At 37.6% G+C, this 23839-nt stretch overlaps 1 protein-coding gene and 1 pseudogene across 1 annotated transcript in view; both read left to right on the forward strand.

The window, feature by feature from the left end:
• The window catches only part of LOC143410565 (multidrug and toxin extrusion protein 2-like), a 50741-nt gene extending 32352 nt beyond the window's left edge, over positions 1-18389 (forward strand). Inside the window, exons 11-17 of the mRNA XM_076871419.1 lie at positions 946-1054; positions 1881-1956; positions 8043-8112; positions 10035-10167; positions 15962-16056; positions 17623-17677; positions 18151-18389. Coding sequence (XP_076727534.1) covers positions 946-1054; positions 1881-1956; positions 8043-8112; positions 10035-10167; positions 15962-16056; positions 17623-17677; positions 18151-18389 — 777 coding nt within the window. The remainder of the gene's footprint in view (positions 1-945; positions 1055-1880; positions 1957-8042; positions 8113-10034; positions 10168-15961; positions 16057-17622; positions 17678-18150) is intronic.
• Positions 14567-14743, forward strand: LOC143409852 (KRAB domain-containing protein 5-like; annotated as a pseudogene).
• Positions 18390-23839: the final 5450 nt, after the last annotated feature.

Below are 23839 nucleotides of genomic sequence, written 5' to 3' on the forward strand. Positions count from 1 at the left end.
CAAAGCATGGAAATTAATTTTCTATGAATGATGTCTGGGGAGGGAAGGGAGTCAGGCATGTAAGCCTGACATTCATCTTGAACTGAAAAGCCAATGGTTACATACTTAGGGCATAGGTCTTACATGGTTTTATGTAGCAAAATCTATTGTTTCTCAAGTTCTTAATCTTAACAGATTAATCTAGGCTAGTTTTCAAAACATTAACAAATTAGAAAGTTGTTGGGAGGATGCTGCTTGTAGCAGAAACAAGAAGTTAAAGCTGATATATAAATTCCTAAAGTAGACATGAAAGCCAAAATCAAAGCTGTCTATACAACCCATGTTACACATATAGCCTGAAGGCACACTATGTTGCAAGATAATGACTGAAGGTTGAATGGTCTATGTGAGAAGCAAAGAAACTTATAGCATTAGATTTCCATAATTGATAATTACAGTAAAGTTTTGGCCTTTGAAGGGGCAAATTCTAGCTGCCTGGATGGTCAGACATGGAGTGTTTCATCTATCCCACCATCAATGGGGGGCTATGGAGTCAGATTTCATCAACATTTGTTGAGTTCCTACAGTGTGCCAGGCTCTTGTCCTAAGTGGTTTTTCACATGGTTCCTTCCATTCTATAAATAATTTATGATTTATATTAAGTTAAATCTTACATTTAAGAGCATAGCTAGCTTAAATTAAGTCATGATGATGAAGGTGTTGTGCCAGTAAAGGAGGGGCTTTGCACCCAAATCTGGCTTCCTTAAGAGGTCCTCATCTGGTACTTGTGAAGCTGCAGTGAGGAAATCAGGTGTCAAGGAGGCTGAGCCTTTATCATCCACTACACAGACGGGATGAAATAGTTATTTCTAGAACCCAGAATGCTGAGTCTAGATGGACCCTAGTGTGCTAATGTGTGAACTTTCGGGGTTTTTAAAATTATGATTTATGTTTGTTAATTCCTAGGTGCCTTTTGGCTTTGGTGTGGCCGCCAGTGTCCGAGTGGGCAATGCTTTGGGAGCAGGGAATGCTGAGCAGGCTCGGTGCTCCTGTACCTCTGTTCTGTTGTGTGCAAGTGAGTAAAGCGCTTCTACCTCCTGGCGTCTTTAAGGAATTTAGTGTGATAAGTGAAAATCAATGTATTAGAATATCTTAACGAATTGAGTCGTATACATATACACTCAACTATGCTCTTTCCGATTTACTGAGTTAAGTCAATCTTCTAATTATAATTTTCGGTTACTACATGCCAAGTAAATAATGTTCTGCTTGGTTCTACTGAAATAATTTCCAAGGCAATTATCATATGCAGTCAGACTTTATGAGGATAGTATAGTCCAAGTGACTAACTCTCCATGTTCCTGGACCATCACCTTTTCTGGCTATTCCAGTGTCCTAAAATCTCAGCAGTTGGAAAAGATTCTGATGCACTGATGGCCTGGCCTGTTTGTGCTGCTGTAAGAGAGTGCAGACTGGGAAGTCCAAGGTCAAGGCTCCAGCAGGTTTGGCTGTCTAGTGAAGGATGCTTTTTGCTTCCAAGCTGGAGACTTGATTTTCATTCTCCTATGGCAGAAGGGACGGAAGGGTGAAAAGAGGTCCAAGGAGACCTAATCCATAAACTACCGCAGTTGAAGTCTTATTGAGGATCAGTCTCCCTTAGAAAAAGGAGTCAGAATTGCCAGATCTTAGTTGTTCTTTTCATAGACAGCAAAATGACACCTTATAAATTTTTTTTTTTGAGTTGGGGTCTTGCTATGTTACCTCAAACTTGTGGGCTCAGGCAATCCTCCTGCTTCAGCCTTGCAAATCATTGATGAGAGTCTTCCGTGAGATGTCAGCCCTAGGATTTATCACACTTTGGAGAATTGTCACTTCCTGTTGGCTTCTTCCTTGCTTTCCAGGTGTTTGTGCACTTGCACTGGGAGTTCTGCTAGCAGCTTTGAAGGATGTGGTTGCCTATATTTTCACCAGTGACAAGTATGTACTCATGGATAAAAATGTCATTGCTTTTAGGTTTTCTTTCTTCACTATATTTTTCTGATTATGAGAGATGGATAGCAGTTTATTTCATAGGAAAGCTCTTCATGCAGCCAGGAATGAGAAACAGAATTATGTGAACGAGTTTGAATGAAGAAAGCCCAAGAAAACCATTCCCACTCCTCCCATGCCCAGTTCATTTACTCATCAGACCTGAGTGGAGTTTTGCTCAGATGTATACAGGAAGAGTACATGTAACATCCTCATCCCCAAAGAGGCACCTTACAGTCTAGGGCATGCTGACAGTACCCATGCCTGATTCTTTCTGGGCAGTATTTGCAAAAATGACTGACTTTGTCTTAGGCTCAATTGTATTGCATTTTCTGTAATAATTTTTTTTTTTTTTTAAGGTATGCTGGTGTGTCTTTTCAGTAAAAAAAAAAAAACTTCATGGGCAGCAGGTGTGGCTCAGTGGTAGAGCACTTGCCTAGCATTCTTGTAATCCTGAGTTCCATCCCCAGTCTGGAAAAAAAAATTCTTTTTTCATGGAGAGTTTGAATAATTTGTACCAGTTGCCTCAGGTTCCGGTTGGGAAGAAATTCAGACTTATTTTTTACAAGTTGTGCTCTCCCAGTTTCATCCAACCTCAATGGTTTTAAACAAAAGCATAAATGTATTCTCACAAAAATCTTAGGACTAAGGAGGTGGTCAGATGGAGAAACAGGGACTGGTTTTATCTTCATGCCTTAAACAACAAAAAACTAGACCAAAAAATAGATATTTTAAAAATGTTTTTTATGCATTAGACAGTAGACAGCACAGAAGAGTTATTCCTGAGAGGGAAATATAATGAAGAGAAGCCACGATCGGCTCAGCTCACTGGAAGAGGGTTTTCAAGCCAGGAAGGGGAAAGCCCTGGTGTATCAGACGGCTGTTCTTTGCTGTGACAAATACCTGAGAAAAGCAACTTAGGGTAGGAAAGGTTCATTTTGGCTCACAGTTTCAGAGTTCTCAGTCCATGGTCATTTGGCTCTATTTATTGCTTTGGGACATCATGGCAGAAGTATGCTGCTCAGGTCATGGTAGCCAGAAAAAGAGAGGGAGAGAGGGAGACAAGCAGAAAAACCAACCGAAATACAGACAGACAGACAGACACACACACACACACACACACACACACACACATACAGAGAAGGGGGCTGAGGATAAGAAATACCCTTCAGGGCAAGTCTCCAGTAACTGCTTTCCTTCATCAGGTTCCACTTCCTAGTTTCCATTGCCTTGCAATAATTCATTCAGCTACCAATGGATTAATCCACGGATGAATCCAGAGTCTTTGTGACCCATTTACTTTCCAAAAGCTCCACCTCTGCACTGGGGTCCAAGTCTCCAACACATGAGTTTTTGTGGGGACATTTCATGTCCTGGCAAAGCTCCTCTGTCCCCCTGAGGATGAAGAAACACAGTTGGGAGTTCAAGGGGGCGGTGTGATTGGAGTTCACAAAGCATCAGAGAGTAGAGAGCTCCATGGAGAGCACTTTCAAGATCCTCAGAGGTCTTTCTAGATCTTGAGCTGACCACTGAGTTGTGTATGTAAATAACTCAGGGAAAATGGGCCAAAAGGAGCAGGCAGAATAGTCCCTGGAGTTTATAAAGGATTAGGAAGAGTTTGTGATACCACCAGCTGAATGAAACAGCCCCAATATAGGACATCTATCTGGTAGAGTTTTCAGAAGGGTGTTGCCTAGAAGAAAAGAATTAGTCCTAGGTCTCAAAGGTGCTCCGATCTTGCCTACCCAAGCCTAAGTACAAACCTTGAAAGTATCAGACTGTTTCTAGGAAACTTAACTGCATCAAAGCTCAAGGGTATACAAAATGGGAGTTTTGAATAGATGTGCTGGACCCAACAACGTAAAATTTACAACACCTAGCAGTCAATTAAAAATGACCAGGCAGGGCTGGGGCTGGGGCTCAGTGGTAGAGCGCTGCTGGCCCAGTGTGGCTGAGGTACTAGGTTTGATCCTCAGCACCACATAAAAATAAATAAATAAAAATAAAAGCATTGTGTGCATCTACAACTTAAAAAAAAAAAAATCTAAAAAAATGACCAGACCAGGCAAACATAGAAGCAAGAAACTAAAATCTGTAATGAAGGGAGGTATCAGTCAATGGAAAATGACCCAGAAATGAAACAGAAAACTGAATTACTCCTATACAAGGATATTAGAACAGCTTTTAAAACTATGATTCATATCTTCATTAGAGCTGGAGTTGTGGCTCAGTGGCAGAGCGCTTGCCTCACACATATGACACACTGGGTTCGATCCTCAGCATCACATAAAAATAAATAAAATAGAGGTATTGTGTCCATCTATAACTAAAAAAATTTTTTAAAAAAGAAGGTAGAAGAGGAACAACAAAATGAAACAAAGAAGAGAAATATATGAGCATGTTGAAGTGAGACATCAAAGATATAAAAAACAAAATAAAACCAAATTGTACAGAATATTAGATGACATTAATAGCCCATTAGATACCATAGAAGAAAAAAATAAGGAATTTAAATATACAGCAATAGTAAATATCCTAAATAAAATGTAGATAGAAAAGACTGGAAAGAAAAATAAATAGATAGTATCAGCAGGCTGTGAATGGCCTTAAAACCATGTATTAGAATTCCCCAAACAGAGGCTCTCCTCTATTGACAGAAGAAAATTTTAAAACATAATGTCAAAAAACCTAGACAGATTTGAAAAAAATCTTAGAATTAAAGAGATCCAAAGAGCTATTTAATGTAAATACCCATCTAATACTGGGATTCCTCCAAAATATATTTTGTAGACCCTGCAGCTTATACTTATATAACTTCAGTGATGAAGAACTTGCTAGCAATGATTGGTATCAATTATATCAATAAGGTATCATCCTTATTTTGAGTTAAAATCTTCCTTTCTCACCTATAACCCAAACTGTTATCCTCTGCCTGAGGCAGAGTCAGCTGAAACATTTGCCTGCACAGGTTTCCAACATGTACAATCCCTCAAAGATTGAATTTAGCCCTGGGCAGGTTTGAATCAGGTGAAATAAAGACGGCCTTCCAAGTAGGGTTTTCTAGGAAACCACCAGACATGTGGTCTGTCTGGGATATAATAATTGCGCTTTGTGAACAAGGCTTCAAAAGAGCCAGCTGTTCTTCCTCAGGTCATGGAACATAAACTGTCAATGTTCAGGGTTACCAGTTAATGTTCAAGGTGTCCTTGTTGGCAGGAAACATTAGGATAAGTTACAACATCACAAAGCCTGCTGTTCTCACCAATATTCAGCCACTTTTGTTAAACATTTGTTTTAGTCGTAGATAGACACAATACCTTTATTTTATTTTTTATGTGATGCCGAGGATTGAGCCCAGTGCCTCACAAGTACTAGGCAAATGCTCTACCACTGAGCCATGACCCCAGCCCCTCAGCTGCTTGTCTTGAATAAGTACCCCAGACACCTAAAGCGCCTTTGGTTCATTTCTAGAGTTTGGAAAAAAAAAATGGGGTCTGATAATATTTGCTAGATTCTACTTTTCTTTCTTCCTTTCTCTTTGTATGCTTCACAATTGTTTTGTTGTTGAGAACTAGACATTTTGAATATTATAATAGGTGACTGTGGCAATCAGATTGTCTTTCTTCCCCAGGCATTGCTGTTCTTGCTTGTAGAGGGCTACAGTCCTTTTGTTTGGTAACCTTCCAAACTAGCTTTTACACAGTCTCTATGACCTCATAAGAGATTTCTATAAATGTTTTGATCTGATGAGGATTTTTTTTGAAAGCTCTCTTTAAAAAGATTTTTTTATCCCCAATACTGGGAATTGAACCAAGGGATGCTTTGCCACTGAGCTACATCCCCAACCCTTTTTACTTTTCTTTTGAGACAGAATTTCAGCTAAGTTGCTGAGACTAGTCTCGAATTTGTGATCCTCCTTCCTCAGCCTCCTGAGTCTCTGAAATTACAGGCATGCGCCACGGCACCCAGCCTCTTTAAATTCCTTGACAGGCACTGCCTGGGAAGGCACAGCAGTCCAAAGGGCCTCTGCGCCAGTCCCTCAGTTAACCTGATAGATCAAAACATTCAACTCTGACTTTTGAAGGACAAGGCCCTTATTGTCCAACCTGGCAGTAGAAAACTACACAAGAATGTGAGTTACAACCCCAGCCCCTCAGCCACTTGTCTTGAATAAGTGCACCCATTAGGACACTTAAAAGCGCCTTCGGTTCAGCTCTAGAGTTCTAAAAAACTGAGGTCTGGTAATATTTGCCAGATTCTACTGGGAGAATGGGAAAACACAGCTGCTCTGTTGAATGCCAGACTCAACCAGCTCTCACCAGCCTCTTCACCAAGCACTCTTCTTATTTTGCAAGTGTTTGACTGGACTCCAGAGTTCAGAAGTGGCTGATTCTGACATTTCTTACCAGTTCAGTGGTAGCTTGGGAAGAGGCTGATTCTTAAGCTTCCTTCTCTGCCATCTTCCATGATGTCACTGAGATATCGTAGACTTTCCAGTGCTAATATGGCTCTCATTCTCTTGTAGAAGTCTTTTTTTTTTTTTTTTTTAAGTCTTTCATATATTTTTGTCCTTGGCTGTGCACTTTTTTTTTTTTTTAAATTTACTCCCTCCTGTGCATTTTTCTGTTCTCCTTTTGGAATTCTTTTCAGACAAATGATAGAACTTACTCATTAATCCAAAGCATCTCTTTTCCCTAATCTCTCTTTGTGTTTTGGGACATTCCTCAACTTTATCTTCCAAGTTGGAATTTAGTCTTTAGCCATGACCATTCATTTTCTGGTCTGTAACTAAAATTTTATTGTTCACATTTTTCATCTCCAATTATTTTTACCCAATGGCTCCCTTTTCCTTAACTCCCTACTGTTAGCTCCTGAATGTCACTAAGAATAGTAATGACAATTTAAAATTTTTTATCAAGTTCCTTACATTTTTCCTGCTTCCTTTTGTGTCATCATACTTATTTTGATTTTTCCTTTTTAAAAAAATATGCTATTGATTTTCCTTAGTTCCTGGTGGGCATTAATGCCATGTTTGTATTTTTTAAATGAAAGACCATATCATTGTGTTGATCAGTGGAGGGAGTGCACATTTAGGTGGCTGCAGTCGTACCAGTCTGTTCCAAAGAGGTCACTCCTCTGAGTGAGAGAAGTGACTGCAGGCTTTGCCTAATCTGGTGGTTCTGGATGACCATCAGGCTTCCTGTGAAGGTTCATGGGAGAGAGTAGGAAATCTTTTCTCTGGGAGAGGAGGGTACTGTGGCCTGTTCCATTAATTTCATTCATAATGACCCTGTCCCTGCTGTGCCTTCAGAGCTCCAAGATGTCCTCTGCAGAAGCTGTAGGCAGATCTTTCATAAATGAAGAGTCAAGGACATCCCTGAAGAGAAAAATGTTACCTATATGAATACTGCTTTCAACTCCATTTTTGAGGAAGACTCCTTTATACAGAGGAGGCTTTCTATACACAGATTGAAACCTGCTTTTTCTTCCCAACCCCCATATTTACTTCCTCATAAATGAAGCTTTGAGAATTATGCTCTAAAACCAAATGCCGAATGTTTTCTCTCATATAAGGAGGCTGATTCATAGTGGGATAGGGAGATGCAGCATGGGAGGAATAGACGAACTCCAGATAGGGCAGAGGGGTTGGAGGGGAAGGGAGGGGGCATGGAGTTAATGATGGTGGAACCTGATGATCATTACTATCCAAAGTACATGTATGAAGACACGAATTGGTGTGAATATACTATGCATACAACCAGAGATATAAAAAATTATGCTGTTTATGTGTAATAAGAATTGAATTGCAAAAAAAAAAAGAATTATGCTCTAATGGCAGCTTAGTCCATGTCCCTTTTAACCTAAATTCCATGTAGTAAAATTTGAATTAATGAGGTTTTATTATATACTTAATTTGTCAAAAAGAAATTTTTTGTTGTTGTTGTTGTTTTTTTTTTTTTTTTTTTTTTTTTTTTTTACTGAATTGTCAGATTTATGATTTTTAGGTCACTGACTACTTTCTTTTCCTCCAACAGGGATATTATTTCCCTTGTGAGCCAAGTGATGCCGATTTTTGCTCCCTTTCATCTATTTGATGCACTTGCAGTGAGTATTTGGAGTGATTTTACTCTAAAGTACATAACAAAATGTGTTTTGTGTTTCTAAATTTTTTAATTAAAAATAAATATCTGCTATTTCATTTTTAAGAAGAGTGAGCTCTTGCTTCAAGCAGTCTGGGCCACTTGAGGGAAAGATGAGTTACTTGAGTGTGTAGCCTCACAAGGTGGAGGAGATTGAGTTCTCCATCTCCTCCTCTGCCCTAAGTGACATCCAGCCAAGGGGTGGGGTGACCCCTGCTTGAGTCCTCTCAGGCCTGCCATGATGCCTTTAAATTAATTCTGCCCACTAGAAGGTCTTTCTCTAGTTTGGTCTTTTTTGGATCTATGGGTATCTGAAGAATCTATGGCTGTACTGCAGAATCACCCCTGAAGGCTTCTTCTCAGTTTGAACAATTATTCTTCATGGTTCCTAGGCCCTTTTGTCATCTTGCTCCCCACCCCACCATGGAATTTCTTGAATTTTTCCCATATTACTCTGAAGATGTGATGCCTGTGACTGAACACAGCAAGTGGTAAGAAGAGTATGGAAAAGAAGCTCACAACTGCATTAATATTTTTTGGCTATAATTTTAGACCAATTTCTGCTGAGATACCATCAATGAAGCCTATAAATCCTTTTTTTGTATATGATTTTACAAAATATCATTTTTAAAAATTTTTTGGTACTGAGGATTAAACTCAGAGGTGCTGAGTCACAGCCCCAGTCCTTTTAATTTTTTTATTTTGAGATAGGGTCTTGCTAAGTTGGTTAGGCCTTGCTAAGTTACTAAGGCTGGCCTCAAACTTGTGATCCTCGTATCTTAGCCTCCTAAGTCACTGGGATTTCAGATGTGCACCACCATGCCTGACTATAAAATATTTTTATTTTGATTTATTTTTTTTCCTTTAGAGAACAAATGTTTTTAATTTTTTAAAATTAGAACATTATAGTTGGGTTCATTTGGACAAAATTATACATGCATGGAATTTGATTTCAGTTCCTGTTCCTCCCCTTCTCCCTTCCTCTGTTCTTTCTCTACTGATCTTCCTTTCACTTGTTTATTTTTGATTGGTACTTTCTACATATACAAAAAGGTGAAATTCCCAGTGTTATATTTATATATTCATATAACATGATTTTGTCAAATTCATTCCATATTCCTGACCCCCTTTCCTGTTCCTAATCCCTCCCTCTCCATCTTCTTCCACTCAACTCATCTTCCCTGTATCTTTATGATGTCTCTCACCCCAGCCTCCTCATACCCCCTCCTCACCTTTCTTTCTTTATTTTGCTCTAGCTGACAATATGAGAAAACATTTGACTCCTGATTTTTTGAGTCTGGCTTATTTCAATTAGCATGATATTATCCATTTCCACCCATTTACCAGCAAATATCATAATTTCATTCTTCTTTGTGGCTGAGTAAAACTCCATTGGGTATATATACCACACTTTCTTGATCCATTCATCGATTGATGGCATCTGGGCAATTATATAATTTGGCTATTGTGAGTAGCCAGATTCGCAAGATAGTCAAGTAGTCAAGATAAAAAGAAACTTAAATTATGTTACCTGATGATTTTTCTGAGTAAAGTTTTTGTGGTTCTATTTGTTGTTGCTGCTGTTAAAATAACTTAAATTTATTTCTTTCTTTTTATTTATTCTTTATTTTTGTGGTGCTGAGGATGGAACCCAGGGCCCCTTGCATGCTAGGCAAGTGCTCTATCACTGAGCGACATCCCCAGTCTGTTATCATAATTTTAGAAGCGAAGTGTTTTCCTTTATCTCTTACATAAAGGTCTGTGAGGTCTGCTTTGAGACAGACTATTTGAGCACAACAGACTTGTGAGATACTAATGCACTACTCTGAACTTGATATGATGATGGCTGCGTGACTGCAAAGTTGGTGTTGGTTCTCCTCCCCTTAGGGCACCTGCGGAGGAGTGCTGAGAGGTATAGGAAAACAGAAGATTGGTGCTATCTTGAATGCCATTGGTTACTACATTTTTGGTTTTCCAATTGGAGTGTCTCTGATGTTTGCTGCTAAACTTGGGATAATAGGTATGTGATTCAGTCCTCAGGGACTTACTTTGAATCTCACTTTGTCATATTAAAATAAACTGCTTGAAATATAAAGCAATTAACTAGAAAGTTGCCCTGTGGAATAGGAAAAAATTATTCCCCCATTTATATTCAGTGCCTCCTTTGTATAAATACAGTGGAAATGCAGTATTGGACAAAATAAACATGCTCCTGTCCTCAGAATGAGCCCAAGATTAAATTATTAATTATACAACTAGTCAATTTCTGTTAGGCTAAGTATGGCAGAAGAGAAGGACGGAGGGCCTGTGAGAAGCTACAGGGAACATCTGTAGTTTCATCAGGCCTAAAACTCAGGTAGAATCACCCAGAAAGAATGAGCAGCTTTTGTTGAAAGGACTGTTCTTTCTCCACTGAATGACCTTGGTTAGCAATCTTATTGAAAATCACTTAGCTATAAATGTATGGGCTTTTTTTCCTGCACTGTCATATCTGTTTTTTGGCCTATATGTCTGTCTTTAGGACCGTACCACACTGCCTCAATTGCTGTAGCTTTGTAGTAAGGATTGAAATCAGGAAGTGTGAATTCTCTGATTTTTTTCTTTTTAAATATTATTTTGGCTGTTCAAGGCTTAATTTCATATGAATTTGATCATCACGTTTTCCATTTCTGCATGAAAGATCATTAGCATTTGGACCAGAATTGCATTGAATCTGTAAGACTGCTTTGAAGAGTATGGCCACCTTAACAGTATTAAGTCTTCCCATCTATAAACATGAATACCTTTCTATTTATTTAGGTCTTCAGTTTCTTACAGTAATGATAGCAGTTTTAAAGGTACAACTCTTTTACTTTTTTGGCTAAATTTATTCCTAGATATTTTATTCTTTTGGATGCTGCTATAATTAGATTTATTTTCTCAACTTTCTCTGCACATTGCTCATTGACACTATATCAAAGCATGGATGATTTTTGTATCTTTTTGTATCTTGATCTTGTATATTAAAATTCAATTGGATTCATTTATTACATCTAAGTTTTTTAGGGGAGGGTTCTATATATATGATTGTGTCATCTGCGAAGAGATAATTTTACTCCTTTTCTAATTTTCATTCCTTTTGTTTCTTTTTTTTTTGCATTATTATTCTGGCATAAACTTCTACAGTAGTATTTTAACAATTTTTCTATATTTTAAGTATATTTATTTTCAGTATGAGACAACGTAATAGAATATGAGATAATAATCATAAAAAGTATGTGTCAAAATTATGCTACATTCTTTATGTATTTTGTGTTTCTTAAATATACAGTATCCCATTGGTTCACTTTATGCATGAAAAAACCTAAAGCCTGAAGAAGTTAAATAATTTGTTCAAAGGTCTCACAGGCAATAAGGGATGAGGCTGAATTTGAACCCAGGTTATAGGGCTTCAGATCTGCCCTCTTTGCTCTCATGTATTTCACTCATTTGCATTTCATTATTCCATCATTTATTCAATAAGCATTCCATGAGTACCTGTATGTCAGGCCCTGTACTCTGTTAGTATCTAGGGATATAAAAAGAAACGAGCGAGGTCCCTGTCTCTTATAATTTCATACTCTCTGCTCTTTGCTTTCACTCCTCTCTTGTGCTTTGACATTTTTTCCACTTTCTGCTCTTGGATGTTGGTCTTCATTAGGAGCCAGGAGATAGATGGCTATGCTTCTGTTCTCTCCCCCTTAGAAGTCTTGGCTTTACTCCCAGCTGCTGATATGTAAGTCATTCAGATTCAAGGACTCTGCACCACCCAATGCTCCCAAACCTGAAGAGTCGTGTCACTATATCCTTCATATCTGCAAAGGATTTATCCCACTTGCAAGAAAGAAAGAGTTGGGAGTTTACCATGGCTGTGGCAATAGCATTCATCTTAGCATCTATTATTTCCCACACCCTGTTATTACCCTCTTTAGAGGTTACTTCTCAGCACCTGTTTTCTTGCAAAGGAAGGGAAGGGTAGTATATAGCTCAAGGAAACTTCTGTTTTTTACCAGACACCTCATTTATTTTTTTTAATATTTATTTTTTTTTTAGTTTTAGGTGGACACAATATCTTTATTTTATTTTTATGTGGTGCTAAGGCTCAAACCCAGTGCCTCATGCATGCCAGGCGAGCACGCTACCACTTGAGCCACATCCCCAGCCCCCAGACACCTCATTTCTTCCTTGAGGAAATTCTTCTCTCTTGAGATTCATCTCAAGATGGTACCAATAGATCTCTGTCTGTACAGAATAAATACAGTCTCACCAAAGATTTAGAAACTGACTTTGAAATCCACCTGCCAGTTCATCCAATACTTGGAAGTCACCTGTGTTTTCATGAAATAGGTGCTTCTCTGATACTCATAGCTTCAGTGTTCCATTATCTGATGAACATTTTAGAAATGTTTGCTTCTGCTCAGGTGTGTTTTTCATCAAGTTTGGGTCATTGTTCCATGAAAAAAAGAGAGCTATGTGATAGTGTGAGAAAGCCAAATTCTGGTTAGGGTTTGGTCATGTAATACAGCATGTAACCATGTGTGGTGGCATGTGTCTGTAATTCCAGCTTCTTAGGATTAAAGAAGGGGCAGGAGGGCCACAAGTTTGAAGTCACATGTATGACATAATGAGACCTCCCCCCATCACACACACACACAAAAAGCCATTTGTCATTATTGGCATTCCCTCTAGCTGATGGAATTCCAGGAGCTTTTAATGACTTGCCACATTTGCCTGAAGAAGCCAGCAAAATTAGTGACTTGTTAAAAAATAATTATGTGAACCATTGGAATAGAAGACAATTACCCAACAGTGTTGCTGTTCTGTCACCAGTTCCTTCCTACCAGATTTGTGGTCTGTCTGTACAAGAGTGCGTGTAGAGGACTCCTGGGTCCTCCACACAACACATAAGCATGGCTAGAAGTTAGGAAAATCTGATAAGGAATGCTTATGTCATACAGACAGATGATACATTTGTCATTCCAAATGTGGCCAACCCCTTCCTCAAAATTTAGCTTTCTACCCCTTTCTAACAGCCTTTTTTTTTTTTTTTTTTATCATGGCAATTGTGGTTTGGGGGGTTTCAGATTTCAGGGTTTTAACATTTAAGCAGAAGCTGAGCATATGCTTGGATCTTGCCTTGAGAACCATGAGCCAAAATAAACCTCTTTCTTTTATAAATTACCCAGTTCCAGGAATTTTATTATACCAAGAGAAAACAGACTTCTCCTTCATTATAAACCTCCTTCATTATAAAATCTGTTAGTTGTTGTGTATGTGAAGTCTGTTAATAACTGCAAGTAGATGTTGGACCTTGTTACTCTTCTGAATTCCTCTTGTTGTGTACAGTATTTTTCAGTTTATCCTCAAGGGCTTTCCAGGCATAGAATCACATCATCAGCAAATGATTTCAATTTTATAAAAATCTCCTCCCCAACTTTCATTCCACTGATTCCTTTTTCCTGTGTAATTCCTCTAGTAGTATAATCAATTTTTATGTTAACAGTGGAACGTCTTGTTTTATTTGTGACTTTAGCGATCATGCTTCAATGTTTCTGCTGTATTGGGGGCTGAAGTACACATGTTTTGTGTATGTTTGTGTGTGTGTTTTATTATGTTCAGGAAGTACCTATGGAGTCTATTTTATTGAATGTTTTCAACAAATATTTAATAATTTTGTCAAATGCTTTTTTATTGCCATTAGAAATGATACTATAATATTTATCCTTAGATTATTATAAAGGTAAATAATATTAGTTTCTTCATATTGAACTCTCATGACTATAAGTTGTCTTTTTAAATTTTTTTTAATATTTATTTTTTATTTGTACCCAATACATTTATTTTGTTTATTTACTTCTATGTGGTGCTGAGGATCAAACCCAGGGCCTCGCATGTGCTAGGTGAGCACTCTACCGCTGAGCCACAATCCTAGCCCCTAAATTTTTTTTGATGTTGCTGGACTTCATCTTATTCTTTTATTTATATGCAGTGCTGAGAATCAAACCCCAGTGTCTCACAAATACTAGGCAAGAAGCTCTACCCCTGAGCCACATCCCTAGCCCTAAGTTGTCTTTTATATAGCTGATAAATTCCTTTCTGTTAATATTTAAGAAATTTGTAGGGAGAAAGCTGGGCACCCTGAAAGCCAGAAAATAAATGCATGGCAGTGTGAAGAGCTCCATGAATGCACTCCTCAGCAAAACTAATGAAAATCGTGAATAAAACGAAACAACTACAATAAAAACCCAACTCTACAGTTATTGGCTGCAGGAGTTCAGAGCAAGAAAACACAGGGTATCAGTAAAGGAACCATTGACATTCAGGGATATTCAGGCTATTGATTTCTCTCAAAAGAATGGGAATGCCTAGACCTGGCTCAGTAGAATTTATATAGAGATGTGATGTGAGAAAACTATAGAAACCCTAGCTTCCTGGGTATTGATGTCTCTGAGACATTCCTGGCCACCTCTCTGGAGCAGAGGAAAGAGCCCTGGAGTATGAAGAGACAAGGAACGGTAGCCATATACCCAGCCATATGGTCTCATCAAACCCAAGACTTTTCACAGAGCAGGGATTAATACACTTATTCCAAAAAATGATAAAGGGAAGATATAGTGTTGAAAATTTACACATAAGGAAAGAATGGAAAAGTGTGGGAGAGAGTGGAGGTCAGAAAGCTTGTGATAATGAACTTGACAAATACATAATGACAACCCATAATGAATCTGTCAACAGGCATAAAGAACTTATAACATCTCAGAATACAACACATTTTATGCCAGTCACTTTTGAGGAGCTATGCATGTCTTTAAATATGTATCCAGAACAATTTTTGAAACATACTATTCCTTTGAAAGGAAATTTGAAATGGAGTCTAGTCCATGCTTCAATTAATAATTTGAACAATTTCAAATGTAGCACTGTGTTAAACTTCTACTCAAACATTTCTATAGAGATTTAAAAATAAAGAACAAATTTCTAAATGTGATCAATTTGTTACTTTACAAAAATCCATTATTCTGCAATTAACAAACAGTTTCTCCTTGTGCCAACACACACAGTTTTAACAAATATGGGTGCAGTTTCTTGGGTCCCCATTAGATTGAGAGTAAACCCTGGATCGGATCCTCCCATGGTAGCTTGCTTCTCTGACCTCCTCTCCTGTACACTTACGTCCCTGCCACCAGCCTCCTTCCTAACTGACTTTCAAGCTGACCTTCTCCTGTGGGCCTGAACCCTGCAGTGGCCATCCTGAACCATCTCTCTTCCTGCTCCTCACTCTTCAGGTCCCCATCTCAGAGAGCACTAGGACACTCATTCAGGCTCTGTCTGCAGGACATTATTACATGGCTTTGCCCAATGTCTGTCATGGTACTTGCCATTCTTAAAATCACCACATTTTACTCCTTGTTTATTATCTTACTTCCATCACTACAGTATAAGCTCCTTGAGGGCTTTGACCTTGTCTGCCTGTTGGATTCTGTGTCTCTAGCCCTTAAAACAATACGTGGTGCCCCCTCCCCCCCCCCAAAAAAAAGGCAGTTAGTATTTGTTAGCTCAGCACATAAAACAGCAAACAGTTTTGGAGGCGTTTTGCATTGTTAACTGGTTGGCTGCCATTAATAGCTCAGTGGTTGATTTGCTTCTAATCCAGGGTCCATGCTCATGTAAAATTTTAGGGAAGTTAATTTGAAAGTTTGATCTATGGATTATGGACTATTATTGGAAGAATTGTAATGATCATAGGAACAGCCTTGAAGAAAACCTCAATTCTTATGCTCATTTTATACCCACAGGTCTCTGGTCTGGACTGATAGTTTGTGTCTTCTTTCAAGCCCTTTTCTACTTGATATACATCCTGAGGACAAACTGGAATAGAGTTGCAGAACAGGTAACAGTCTGTGTGTGGTTTTTAGAAATGTGGATCTACTTGATCCCATGCTGTGATAAGGAATCTATAAGGTTGAAAATGAAAAAAATAGCACTGCTACCAGGACTCACAGAGTCAGGAAATGCATGTGGCATGCCAGGGGGGGATGGAGAGGACAGAAGAAAGGTCTGTTTCAGCACAGTTCTCTCTTAATTCAGAGCGGAATTGGGATCCACTCTACCAACCAGGGGATTAACCTTTAAAAAACAAAGGGAATTTGCTTGGAAATATTCTTATTTTGGTATAATAGTCTTAGTGATATGGTTTCCTATTTATATCAATGAGCTCTTTTTTTCAGCCTTCTCTTAAAATACTTTTTGTCCATTTTTTACCCCAAAGCAGGATGTTGAGTATATGTGATCTGTGGGAAGTAACTGGGGGAAGAGGGTTGTGGTGTTGACCCATGTGAGTATCTGTAGATTGAACAGGGAGGTCTTTTTATTGTGTCAAGGCTTGAGATGAGGTGGTGGCAGGCTTAGGGGAGGGACTTTTAGAAAGGAGACACAAGAATAAGCTTAGATGTACCAGCTATTGCACAAAGGGTTTCAGATCCCTTTGGATTCGCCTAATAATGATGTAGTATATCTTTCCTATGCTCAGTTTGATTATATTGAATGAATAGAGCATACAGACATGAAATTGGACCATACTTTTAGACAGTGATGTACACATTTACCTTTAGCTTTTATTCATTTTATCTTTGTGTAGGAACACAAGAGGCACAATGTATAAATAGTCTATTATGTTTGCAACTGTAGTCACAATCAGCTTTTTATTTTATGATGGTGAGCTGAACAATGTGGAGAAAACCTGTGGTTTCCTGATGTTATGTTCTTTGGGTAAATGGCATTTTTTGGACCAAGAAAGGCTATCCTAGATATTGTAATACTTTAGCAGTAGTTTCAGTAGTATCTGTTTTTTTTTTAATTTGTTTTTTCAGATGTACATGACAATAGAGTGTATTTTGACACTTTATGCATACGTGGAGTATAACTTATTCTAATTAGGATCCCAGTCTTGTGGATGTACTTGATGGTGAGAATCACTGTGGGGTATTCATATATGAAGATAGGAAAGTTGTGTCTGATCGATTCTATTGTTTTTCCTAGTCCTATCCCCCTCTCTTCCCTTCATTCCCCTTTGCCTAATCCAGTGAACTTTTATTCTTCCTTTTACCCCTTGTTGTGTTAGCATCCACACATCAAAGAGAATATTTGACCTTTGGTATTTGGGATTGGCTTATTTTACCTTAACATGATAGTCTCCAGATCCATCCATTTACTGGCAAAAATCAGAAGGTCATTCTTTTTATGGCCGAGTAAGAGTCCATTGTGTATATGTACTACATTTTCTTTATCCATTTATCTGTTGAAGGGCACTTAGGTTGGTTCCATAGCTTAGCTATTGTGAACTGAGCTGCTATAAACATTGATGTGGCTCAGCAGTATCTTTAAATTGAAATTTTAATCAAAGACTACCAGCTTGAATTGATTTGTACTTCATTTACTCATGTGATTTTGTTTTTAGGCACAGATTCGTGCTGGGCTAAAAGGTACTAAAGAGACTCTACCGACCACAACAGGTAGTAGAGGCCATTTTCTAATATACTCTATTTCTGCCTTACAGAGACTGAAACTTAATGTGGCAGCATTGTTTAGTTTATGAGATTCTACTCTCTTACTAAATACAATTTGTCTCAGCCATAACAATTGGCCTGGTCAACTCTGGACTCTCTTTTGAAATGCTTTGTAAAGTAATTTCACATATACTAACCCACATCCCCAGCCCTTTTTTTTATATTTTATTTTGAGACTGCGTCTTGCTAAGTTACTTAGGATCTCATCTCAAGGTTGCTGAGGCTTACTTTGAACTTGTGATCCTTATGCCTCTGCCTCCTGAGCCGCTGGGATTATAGGTGTGTGCCACTGTGCCCGGATCAATGGTCATTTTTTTTTTTTTAAACAACCTGTGCTCAATCTGTGCTATGTATCTCCACTAATGACCTTTTCCTTAACTCAGTACCTAAGTAAATGCCCAACTGTTCTCTTCAAATAGATCTCCCAAACCTTGAAAGAGAAACAACTGATGGAGTGATTTTGCCTGATATCATCAGACCAGAGAGCCAGATCAGCCAACTCATGTCACTGGAAGAAAACAACCAATATGCAGTGCCCACCATTGGGGATGTCTTGACAGTGAGACAGTTGATACTCTATCGTGGAATGGCTTTAGCTGTGGCTATTGCTGTTCTTTTAGCAGGAATTTTAGTAAGAGTTTTCAGTGACCGTGGATAAAATAGAAGAATTATCACCTGTCAACAAACTTGAAATGATAATCACATGTCATTTGTTATATGGACAGTGTTTTCATTCTTCATGGTGGATAAAAAGATATCTTGGTTATTCCAAGAAATCACACCATCGTATTGGAGATCAAGAAAGGGGCTACAATTTTTGTTTGTTGGTTGGTTTCTTTTGGTGTTGGGGATTGAAACCGGATCTTGTGCCTGCTTCCACATGCACTGTACCACTGAGATATACCCTTTGCCCCAAGGAGCTATATAGTTTATAGTTTTCTCTGTTAACTTTATCATGGTTTCTAAATATGTAAATGATTTTTCCTACTGTGAATGTTCTTTACTCTTTCTTATATTCAATATCCTCCTTCGTTCAGGAAAGTGATTCATTGTCATATAAAATATTATTATTGATCTTTTTTTGTATATCTAGGTTAATACACTTTGTCTTTATAGTGAGTATCTATCTCAGGTATTTATTTTACAAAATAAATACCTCAAAATTTAAAATGTATGCTGACAGTATTTGGGGCAATAATGTCAATATAAAAAAGGTAACTTTTAGTTTTTGTCTTTTAATAGATATTTGTGTCAGCTTTCATATTAAAAACTAAATCTCTGTTCTTTTTATGACTCAGCTTCCACAGTACTGACAGCTATGTTTCAACTTCTAGGCCAGAGATTTTTAGAATCTGAACAAACCCAAAAGAAAGAATTTGACCAATTCAAAAAGAAAATTATTTAAAATTCCAGTATTGGTTATTTCCTAACACAAAGTCCACCAAGTACTCGCAACAGAGCTCCTCGTTCAAAGCCCTGCTGGTTAGTCAACTTTCTGTTACTATAAAAAATACTGGGTCTGGGCGTGTTGGCACATGTCCGCAATTCCAGCCACTGGGAAGACTGAAGCAGGAGGATCACAAGTTCAAGGTCAGCCTTGGCAACTTAGTGAAACCCTGTCTCAAAAAATAAAAAGGTCTGGGGGTGTAGCTCAGTGGTAGAGCACCCTGGGTTCAATCCTCAGTACAAAACAACAACAAATGCTGGGATAATCAATACATAAAGAGGAAAGGCTTTTTTCGTTCAAGGTTTTGGAGGTTTCAGTCCATGGCTGCTTGACCCCATTGCTTTTGGGCTTGTGGCAGCACATCAAGCTGCTCACCCATGGCCCAGATATGAAAGAGGAAGAAGAAGGAGCTCGGGCCCCACTATTCCCCTAAAGGGCACAACCCCAATGAACTAAAGATCCCACAAGGCCCCCCTCTTAAAAATTCCACCACCTCCCAAAACTGCCAAGCCAGGAACCAAGCCTTTAATACTTGGGCCTTTGGGGACTATTCTAGAACCAAACCAGAGCGCCACCCAGTGACCAGCCCTTGCCTTAGCTTATTATCTCCCTCTCTTGGAGGTGAGCAAGCTATTTAGCATTATTGGATATCCCCGAAATGCCAATTATGTGAGAAAGCAACTAGACAGAAACTGTGAGTTTTCAGGGACAAAAACATCTTCAAAGAGTTCATATAAAATATAACAACCACGAGGCAGAATAGGGTGCTATAGAACAAAACATTCAGAAAAAAAAATTGAGGCAAAATTTACATAACATAAAGGTAACCATTCTGGTTAAATTGGTGCAGTCACTATAGAAAATAGTATGTGGAATCTTTAATAAATATGGAAATATCATATGCTGCAGCAATTCCACTTTAGGTATACGCTGAGAAGAACTGAAAGCAGGGACCAGGTATATAGATAACCTATACACCAAAGTTCACTGCGGCAACAATAGCCAAAAGGTTGAAATAATCCAAATGGCCATCAACAGCTAAGTGGATGAACAAAATTTGTTATATACTTACAAATGAGTATTATTCAGTCTTAAAAAAAGATGAAATTCTGATATATGTTACAACATGAATGAAGCTTGAAACATTATTTTAAGGAAAATAAATCAGATGCAGGTTTATACAAGGATATTTGTACAAAAGGGCAAATACAGTGTGATTTCGTTTACATAAGGTATCTAGGATAGTCAAGTTCATAGGGAAAGTAGAATAGATGTTATCAGGGAGAGGAAAAGCAGGGAATTATTGTTAATGGACACAGTTTCTCTTTGGGATGATGAAGTTCTGGAACTGTATTGCATGATGAACGATTGTACAATATTGTGAATATACTTAGTGCCATTGAACTAATGCTTCAAAATGGTTAAAATGGTCAATTTATGTTTTACATATATATTTCACGATAATAAAAAGATGAAAGGCAGAAAAAGTAATTCAAATGAATATAATGTTGTCCTTCAGAGAAAGGAAGAGAATGAATGGATGAAAATGAATTTGAACAAATAATGACATGAGGTCTGACAACTGAATGGGTACTCTGTATTAGGGGGAAAAAATCAATACTAAGATAAAACTTGGTAACATTTCTTTTCCCCAATAATAAGGCATTTTCTTGAATTTCGGGCAGAAATAGCAAATCATCTCTAAAGGAGAAAAAAGGTTGGTTACATTGTAACATTTCTTTCTAGAAGGGAATATAGCAATGTATACAGACTTCTGAAGGGATCCAAAAGCCCCAAATTATTTTGTCCTTCAGATAACAAATAAAGGCAATGGATAGATATCCTTAAACATGCAATAACCCGGCAGATGTAACAACCCTGATTATTTTTTGAAAAACAAGCAAAAAAAAAAAAAAAAAAAAAAAAGAACACAAGATGTTCTAGAACATGAATCAAGATTCAAGATTTCTGAATTAAACTAATTCAGGATTGTGAAGGTATTGCAACATATAAGTAAGAAACAAAATCAATTGTTTTATTTGTTCTAATTATATGTAACAGTAGAAAAATCAACTGTGATTACAGAATAGAATATAAATGTCAGTGAACTTTGACACTATAAGAATAATTATTTTTTAAGTGGGCAAGGGCTCCCCCTTGGGATAAAGTTTAAGTGCTCTAATTTTCTGTTTTCCTATCTATAGAAGCCATTTAAGGTTACAATTTGTAATATATGGGGCTACAGGTGTAACTCAGTGGCAAAGCACTTGTTTTGCATGTGTGCCTTGAGTTTGATCCCCAGCATCTTAAAAAACAGAAACTTGGAGTGTAAGCAAGACTCTAACTTCTTTTAAAATGATTTCATTTTTTTAATTTTGAGGGATATTTTAATAAAATATAACCTCTCATGAAGAAGCCTCACTTGAAATAAATCAATTCATTTTCATTTTGGTACATTTTTATTGAATTTAAGTAAAATTAAACTTAATTGCTTTTAGAAAACTACAATAGATAACCTCAATTTTGAAAAACTTACCAACTTTCTATCCTTATAGTTTGAATGTATGAGAGATGTCTAGACTAACCACCAAATGTCAGCAATGTTAATTACTTCACAGTTGGAAAGTCTAGAGTGATTTTCTTTTCTCTTTGCCTTGTACAGTTGTATATTATAAAAAATTTTAAAAATAATGACTGCTGTTATCATTTTTAAAAGACAACAGTAAAGTTACTTTTTTAAATAAAGAATTGGCTCCTAGCATGCACTAAAAGGATCTGGCATAAGGTCATGAAGTATTCAAGACCTTTTTAAGGAAGCAGTTATAATAGAAATATGGAGTTTGGCAATAGAAAAAAATGTAAGAAATACCTCTATCTTCTCTTGACCCCTTAAAAAGCTTTCATTCATAACAATGAAGATTACTTCATACTTTAAAAGATAGAGTATTATAGTCTAATCACAAATTTCTTTTCTTTCTTTTTTTTTCTTTTCTTTTCTTTTTTTTTTTTAGTATGAATATGACAGGGGTTCTCAAGCCCTCTAGATTCAAGGCACCCCTAGAATTTCAGCCATGTTTTCATGGCTCCTCTAGGTCAAAAGAAATGCATTATAGTTTTGTTTATCAATGAGTTAAGTCTAACTAACTTAGTAATTAGTTGCATCCTAACAGATTAGTAGCTGTTTTTTTTTTTAAATTGAAAGAAAAAATTTTTATTGTCTCATAACCACTGTAATGATGTTAATTAAAGAATATGTGCCGGGCACTGCAAAACTCTGGAATCACACTGGACGATGCCACCCTCACTACCCGTTTCACATTGATTTTCACACTTTTTATCACAGCAACTGCTAAACACCCAGTTTTGCAGAGATATGGTATCTTCAAAAGGAATATATAATCACGAAACATTGTGTTTAGCTGATAGCTGGTGTTGTGTCTGACAGACGTAGAACACCACTCTTTCCCCTGAAAATTTAAAATATTCCTGTGAATTCACTGCTGTTCCTCTTGGCACTTTGACCCACATTTTGAGAACCATAGTGCATAGGAACCAGGAATACATGCAAAGAAAACAGTATGAAAATATACAACAGCATTAACAATGGGTACTTCTAGGTGATGGTTTTATAGAGCATTTTTACCTTCTTCTGTATACTTTACTGAAAATTTAATAGTGAATATGCATTACTTTTACAATCAAGAAAGACAAATCATTAGGCAACCACCAGCCTGTCAAAAATTAAAAAGTCTGGCAATACCAAGTATTGTCATAGATGTAGAAATACAGGAACTCTTATGCACTGCTAGGGCAAATGTTAACTTATACAACCCCTTTGGAAAACAGTTTCATATCAGGTAATAAAATTGAAGATAAGTAAACTTCATAATTTGTTAGTTCAACTATGACTTATAGAGGCTAGAGAAAATTGTGCACATATATGCCATGGAGTATATCCACGAATATTCATTGCAACATTATAATAGCCCCAGGTGGAAATAACCCCAATGCTTGTCTATATTACAGTAGATCATGCTGTAGTGTATGTACTCATTGAGATAAAAACTATATTATTCTCTTTGCATGGCCATAACAAATAGCTGATCATCAAATGAAAAAGAGGAAAGGCTTATTCTGGCGTTCAGTTTCAGACATTTCCGTCCATGGTCAGTTGGCGACCAGGCTTTGGGGCCTGTGGTGGGAGCGCATGGCAGAGGAAACTGCTCACCTCAGGACAGATGGGAAGCAAAGAGAGAGACAGGGAAATACTGGGGTTCCAATATCTACCTCCTTCAAGGGAATGTCCCTAATGAGCTAATTTCTTTCCACCAGTCCCCAATTCCTAAAGATTCCATCACCTTCCAATAGTGCCATGGGTTGGGGACCAAATCTTCAACACATGGACCTTTAGGGACATTCAAGGTCTGAATTATAGCAATAACTAAAAGTGGAAATGAATGAGTTACAGCAACATGCAGTAAGGTGGATACATTTTACCAAAATAAAGCAGACATAAAGAAGGAAGGAACATCCAGGTGTGGTAGCTCATACCTGTAATTCCAGCTCTTCAGGAGGCTGAGGCAAGAGGATCCAGAGTTGAAGTCAACCTGGGTAGCACAGAGAGAAGCTGCCTCAAAACAAAACAATAAAAAGTAATAACA

This window comes from Callospermophilus lateralis, chromosome 11, assembly GCF_048772815.1.
Source record: "Callospermophilus lateralis isolate mCalLat2 chromosome 11, mCalLat2.hap1, whole genome shotgun sequence".
NCBI lineage: Eukaryota > Metazoa > Chordata > Mammalia > Rodentia > Sciuridae > Callospermophilus > Callospermophilus lateralis.